Below are 7490 nucleotides of genomic sequence, written 5' to 3' on the forward strand. Positions count from 1 at the left end.
GTGTGACAGTTGTAGTGTGACATTTGTAGTGTGACAGTTGTGTGTGACAGTTGTAGTGTGTGGGCGTGAACTGACCAAAGACATTTCCACGGATGTCGTTTGCCCGTAGGACATTTTCCAAAATGGACACCTGCCCGAATGCGACAAATATTCAAATGGACACTTGCTCGAATGCAAAAAATGGCACGAATGCGACATTTAAAAGAATGTGTCTTTCGGGGATTTGTCGTCAATCCCTTAATTCCCCCGACTTACTCCCCCACCCCCACCCTCACATTGAAAGTGTGTCTGCCACACATTTCTTTTAAAAATATTCCTATAACTCCACACGACATAAAAGTTAACAAAACTTGACAACCATGGCAACTAGGTGCGTGAATGAGTCAATTAAAAAACTTAACAAAACCTGACAACCATGTTAACCAGGTGCAAGAGTGAGTCGATTAAAAAACTTAACTAAACCTGACAACCATGTTAACAGGTGCACGATTGAGTCAATTAAAAAACGCCCAGCGTGTCTAGACGTCCACCAAAACCCTCATCACTACTGGCGACCTACGGCCCTCACGCGAGACGAGAATATTCGACGGCTGAACCTGGCATCTGAGTAAGTTTAACCGGCTAACATATACAACAATCTGAGTAAGTTTAATCAACCCACATATATAATATTCTGAGTAAGTTTAATCAACCCACATATATAATATTCTGAGTAAGTTTGATCAACCCACATATATAATATTCTGAGTAAGTTTAATCAGCCCACATATATAATATTCTGAGTAAGTTTAATCAGCCCACATATATAATAATCTTAGTGAGTTTAATCAGCCCACATATATAATAATCTGAGTAAGTTTAACTAGCTAACATACAATAATCGTAAACATAATCTGAGTAAGTAACCAGCTAACATATACGAAAATCTGAGTAAGTAGCCAGCTCATAAATATAAAAATCTGAGTAAGTAACCAGCCCACATATACAATAATCTAAGTAACCAGCTTACATATACAAAAATCTGAGTAAGTAACCAGCTTCCATATAAAATAATCTGAGTAAGTTGAACCAGTGGCGTAGCCAGGATCGTCTCATGGGGGGGGTTCCAATTTTTTTCCAGCATTTTATATATATATATATATATATATATATATATATATATATATATATATATATATATATATATATAGACGCAATAACAGTACTAGAACACAGCAAACAGATAAAAGTACTTATAACATTACTTACCTATAATCGTAGTTCAAGTCTTCTTGGACTCTTGGCTAATTCATCAAGAACCTCATCCGCTAAAATTTCAATTTGTCGGTGAATATTTAATAATGCCAATCCATTTAGTCTATCCTCGCAAGTAGTATTTCGCAAGTACGTTTTTAGCCGTCTGAGAGTGGAAAAAGAGCGTTCGCTAACGGCAGTTGTTACAGGCAATGTTACAAATATTTGCAGTAGTTTGTGTACTGTTGGAAATATTTTTACGTCACACATTAAAAAAGCTTGATGAGCGTTTTGCGGTACATTTCCACTTGTAATAATGTGGCGCCACCACAGTTTCAGTTCTCCAATGCTTTCATCGATGACACTGCTGTTAATCAAACGTTCATATTTTTGCATAAGTATTATGGCATTCTTTTCCTGTTCTTTGGTAAAACCCGAGTCATTGGGTAAAAGACACATAAAACCTCTCAAAACAGATTTATGTTTTAGCAATCTGTCTCCTATTTGACATATAACCGAATCAAGGAAAGGAATAAATACAGCTATTCTGTAATACTCTTCAGGCGTATTTGCCATAACATTGCAGCGTTGAATTTGTTTTCCAGCTCGACGTGGAATAAGTATATCTATGTCGAAGTCCTCACAAATGTCTTTGACTTCATTAAATACGGTAGTAAATTCTGATTCAGCATCCTTCCGCATATTCACTAGTAGGCTACTTGAATCTTCTGTAAATTTTAGAGCCGCACATAGATCAAAGTTTTCTGTTTGGAGTATTCTGCTGACAGGAAGTGTTATTGCAAAGATTTTTGAGATAACTCTAAGAGAAACTTGAAACTCAAGACTCCTAATTGCACCTAAAAGTTGAACCGCTGTTGAAGAAGTTGTTGTATCGTGCCAGGATGACATAATTTCCAGTGCATCAACAGTTGCTTTTTGAAGCTGTATAAAAACGTTGACAGACTCATGACGCTCAATCCATCTGGTTGCGCACAATGGTTTAAGTCGAGATGCTGATGCTTTAGGTGTTAATTTCTCTATTGAATTTGCAAGCAAAGATTGTCGTTTTGGTGTGTTAAAAAAGTTGTATGTACTATTAAGAATTCCCATACAGTTTCTTACAGCTGGTAGTTCGCAGGCATCAGAAAGTGCTAGGTTTAGACTGTGAGATGCGCAATGCACGTAAATAGCCAAATCAAATTTCTCAGCAACATATTGTTGCGCCCCATGAAGTCGACCACTCATTGCAGCGGCTCCATCATATCCTTGACCTATCATAAAATTACCGTCTATGTGTAAATTTGCTAGAGTGTCCATTAAAACATTTGCAAGTCCTTTGCCTGTTAGATCAGTTACACCTACAAACTGTAGGAAATCCTCCCTTATTTTCTTTATGTCGTTATCATAGTAGCGAACACACAACGAAAATTGCTCCATACCAGCTATATCACTAGTTTCATCGGCTAAGACAGAAAACAATTTAACAGAAGTAATTTTCGCAACAATCTTTTGAACAATTAATTTATTGCACACATTTATCACTTCATTCTGAATGGTGGGACTTAAGTATCTTGCATTTTTTGAAGAATTTTCTAGATGATGTTTAAGTGTTTCGTCTCCACCCATGGCTTTGTATCTTAAAAGAGCTCGAAAATTTCCATCATTTTCGTCAGGATCCTCCAACTGAAAATTTCCGAAATCCCTGTGCCCCCTAAGTGCAAGACCTTGTCGGCCGCAAAAAATTATAGTTTCTATTATGGGCGCTAACCTTAAACGATTTTCTAGAATTTGTTGACTTACTGATGAGTTCAAGGCGATGTTAATAGGTTCTATTTTTTTCTCCATAACCGATTTACGATTTTGGGAAAGTAAAATTGCTCTTTTATGATATTCACATTGCTGGTGCTCATTAAACTTGTCTGTTGCCTTTTTCCAGTTTGAAAATGGAATTTTTGATAACTTACCTAAAGGCTGACTACCTACACCACCATAATTCAAACTAAACAAAACACAATATTTGCAAAATGCGCCATCAAGTAATTTGGAATAAGTCAACCAGTTCCACCTAAGTAGCCACGAATATTGAAACTTTAAATTTCTTTGTCCGCTTGCTGGAAATTTAAAAAGTTCTTCGGGACGCCAGATGTTTTCTAATAAATACAACCGTGTATCATCTGTAATAACTCCTTTGATAAAATTGCCGATATCATTTGCATAAGAAACAGTCAAAGGTGCTGAATTTATGGAAATTTCTTGATGTAATGTAGTTTGAGAGTCAATAGTACCATCTTCATTTTTATCATTTTCAGTTTTATTTTTCTTTGTAAAGAAATCAGTTAATAAAGTAGTTTTAAATTTCCTTTTTCCATCCGACATCATTAAAATGAATTTAAATTGCTTTAATTATCAAAAAGATACACATTAAAACACGACTATGCGAATAAGAAAATAAATAATTATTGGTCTTTCTTTTCTGACTGTCTAAAAATGACTACTGTAGGTTCCTGGCTCTACATCTATATTTAACCACCTACGCAGTTTTTATATCTACCAACACTAAGTTTTGTGTCAACAATTGTGGGTCCAGCCCACGCTTTCCTGCCAGATGTGCATCCGGTAGTAATTGAGACGTACCCATATTCAAATCCACCCTCACCCCCCCCCCCCCCCTGTCACACCCTTTAACTGATAACCTTGTGTCCTCTGCCATCTTTATCATTTTCAGTTTACTTATCTTTTTAAAAATTAAATAGTTTTCAGTTTCCCTGTTTCATCCGCCATTAGTGAAATGAATTTCAAATGTTTTGAAGTAGTAAAAACATACACATTATAGAACCTCAATGCGAATAATAATCAATTCCTTCGTTGTTTTTTTTTTTTAAATTTCTAGGCGCTTTCCGGTTGCACTACAATCATATTAGACAACAAAGGCCTACCCACGTAGCCCACCCCTCCCCATTCGACACTCCTTAACTGATCTAACCTTGGCCAACTTTCCCTTGGCCTACTGCGTTGAGGATTATTATACTTAACTTTAGCACGATAATAAAATTCATAACTAAATTCTACAGGCAATTCTCATCACAATGATATACATTGTTGTTCTAGAGGCTGCCAGGTTAAGTGTTTAGTGTTTAAGCCCTAAATAATATCGACACAAGTCAATAGCTGTAGCTTAAGGTAAAAAGGTAGTCATATTGGGGGTACATGGGGGGGTTATAACCCCCCCTAACCCCCCCCCCCCCCCCCCCTGCCTACGCCACTGAGTTGAACTAGCTTATATTTAATAATCTGAGTGAGTTTAACCAACTAACATATACAATAATCGAAGGCTGAACCTTTAATCAGAATAAGTTTACCTCGCTGTCGAAGACCTACCGATGTTTTTTCCATTTCTTCACACAACCTACACAAAACGAGACATTCCTTAATACGACAATGGGTGACTTTTAAATTCTAGAGAAAATAATGTGTTACATTTGTATACAAAGCCACGTTCGTTCTTAAGGAAATCATGAAAACTTATGAAACTCAGCTCGGCAATTATCTCCAACCAAAAAAAAATACAAAGTAAAACTAAAGGAATTCGTGTTACAACTGCTGTGTTTCAACCTTAGACCAATTAAAAGAAAAACCTATCCTAGGTTCTTCTGTTGAAAGCTAACACTAGGTATTGTAGTGACAGATGAATTTTACTTAGTACATTATAAAAAGCAACGACATTAGTTTTGTCTTATAATTGTGACATCGATGCCGATACATTTGCCACTAATTATGACATCGATGATATATAATTGACATTTGATAACAGTTTCACAACAAATTTATAACTAGATGACAGAAAATTTACACTAATCAAAATTTGTTTCTATAGTAATTAGCTAAGTCACTTAATTAGCTTTATGTCTCCAAAACGATTTTTCTTTCATTGAACACGACTTACATAGAGGTCTCGATATTGATCTTACAAGTTTCAGTGTTTGCCATTATGTAACTTTCTACCCTACAGATGCTGCGCCTTCAACCACAAGGAGCTGATGATGCCAGCCCCCCACCCCCAGCTCTACCCCTGGGAGAAAGACTTCCTGTCCCACCCACCTCTACGGGATATCAGAGACATCGCGTCAGCGGACAACTCCAAAGTGGTTTTAGTCAATGACTCCAGCACGTTCAGACTAGGGGACATCATCAACATTCAAGTGGTGCTGTTTAATGGGAGAGGGGAGAGAATTAGAATAGGTAATGTCAAATTTACTGACAATAAGTAATGTCATATATACTGAGCTGTTCCATGGGAGAGGGGAGAGAATTACCATAGCTAACGAGGGACTACTTATCGCAGCATCTACAATGAATGCAATCATCATCGACGTACTTTCCCGTTTGTGTCCAAAACACAGGCGGCAGGTGAAGAAGAGTTAACCAGTTTCAATAACTTTGACACATAGGTTGATTGTGCTGTCAGAACTATGCTCAGCCGCCTGAGTTTCCCTAACGTGAGTCAGGTACCCATCAGATCAGGATAGAATCAGAGATGTTCTACTGGTTAGATCTGAACTTGACACTTTCGGGTTAGCAATCGACAGCACACTGATAATCCAACCTAACCACTGAACCATGACGGTCTAACCAGGTGGGACCAGTGTCAGGGTGTGGCTGGTCCCTGCCCAGACACTCAGACAGTAAGACAAACATTAGACACACCTGTATGTGCAGGTGTGCAATGATCCAACCTTGACCTCCCCAGGTGTGGCTGGTCCCTGCCCAGACACTCAGACAGTAAGACAAACATTAGACACACCTGTATGTGCAGGTGTGCAATAATCCAACCTTGACCTCCCCAGGTGGGACCAGCGTCAGGGTGTGGCTGGTCACTGACTCCCTTAAAGCCGCCATCGCTGCTGACGTCACGGATAATTTAGACGGGACGTATCTGGCGTCTTGTCCGTTACCATGGAGTGGGTCAGTGAAGGTCAAGGCTACGATAGCCCATCACAGAGAACTCTTCAGGACAAATTTATATGTTAAGGTATTTGATGGGTCCCTTGTATGAAAACTATACACATTGTGCGTAAACATATTTTGGTTGGTTTAATCTACGCAAAAGTGCATGTGGTGTATCTGACTCCTCTAGAACAGGAGAACCACCAGGACTAAAGTCTTGTATTCTACACATTTTCTTATGGAGCGTTTAGCTATAAGCGAGTCACGGAGGGGACATAACTCCAGCTCTTTTTCTTTGGAGCACATTTTATTTTTTCAAAAGTTTTTCTTCTGGTTTCGTAATTACGGCGACGTAATTTTTCGATAACATATTCATAAAATTTTATTTTTTTTCGAACAATGTATCCGACGTATATATATATATATATATATATATATATATATATATATATATATATATATATATATATATATATATATATATATATATATATATATATATATAATGGTACTCGACATTTAGACACGAATCAAATATTTTTGCCAAATTTAACATCACTCAACCTGCCCCTTGTCCCTCCCCCACCCCCACTCAGAGACTTTTCACAACAACCCAATGGCTTCTGGCCACGTTTAACAACGGTACAAGGTCAGAGGTCACCCCGTGCTCAGCCGTCCCTAAACTACCCGGATATAACGTCACTGACATCTGTAACCTTACAGAGGTCAACCAGTTCCCGTGGTATTGTGGGAAGCCACGGGATCTAAAGGTGATATGTGTCTAATAAATCTTATTCGAGATTAATACTATTTATCTGTATAGCTAAAGGTATATATTTAACTCTGTCAGTAGAATATTATTATCACTCTATCCGTTGTTGTATTATTGTACAGAATTTTAAAGTTTATTCCTGAGTTGTTTACTTCCTCAGTGCGCTAACTGGGCCAGTGTGAGAAAGGTAGATAACCTAGCCAATTACCCTATGACAAAAGCCGAGGAAGAGTTAGTTCTCCTTACAGAGAGGTTTGTTTACATAAAGCAAGGCTAATGTTAAAATATCCTAAATCTATGTTCCGGAGACAACATTTCACAAATATTATATACACATATTTATAATTTTCTTTAACTAAGTTAAACTTTTATTCTAACAACTGTCCCTTCCCCAATAGCAAACGGCCCTTCATGATCCCATCGAACATAACACTCCATGTTTCACCAGGTAAGCGATTGGTTGATACAGGTTTAATTTATACAGGTAAGTGATTGGTTGATACAGGTTTAACTTATAAAGGTAAGTGATTGGTTGATACAG

General features: G+C 37.6%; 1 protein-coding gene across 1 annotated transcript; it reads left to right on the top strand.

Moving 5' to 3' along the window:
- The first annotated feature begins 359 nt into the window (after positions 1-359).
- LOC131949097 (uncharacterized) lies at positions 360-7226 on the top strand. The gene is made up of 5 exons (XM_059310858.1): positions 360-370; positions 482-607; positions 5243-5472; positions 6078-6262; positions 7110-7226. Exons 1-5 carry the CDS (start codon positions 360-362, stop codon positions 7224-7226), a joined length of 669 nt encoding a protein of 222 aa, XP_059166841.1.
- Positions 7227-7490: the final 264 nt, after the last annotated feature.

This window comes from Physella acuta, unplaced genomic scaffold (assembly GCF_028476545.2).
Source record: "Physella acuta isolate Inbredline_101_S28 unplaced genomic scaffold, ASM2847654v3 ptg000674l, whole genome shotgun sequence".
Lineage (NCBI taxonomy): Eukaryota > Metazoa > Mollusca > Gastropoda > Physidae > Physella > Physella acuta.

Coding starts and splice junctions, on each gene's coding strand:
- LOC131949097 (XM_059310858.1), top strand. Junction 608..5,242: donor CGGCTGAACCTGGCATCTGA/GTAAGTTTAACC, acceptor TCTACCCTACAG/ATGCTGCGCCTTCAACCACA. Junction 5,473..6,077: donor AGGGGAGAGAATTAGAATAG/GTAATGTCAAAT, acceptor TGACCTCCCCAG/GTGGGACCAGCGTCAGGGTG.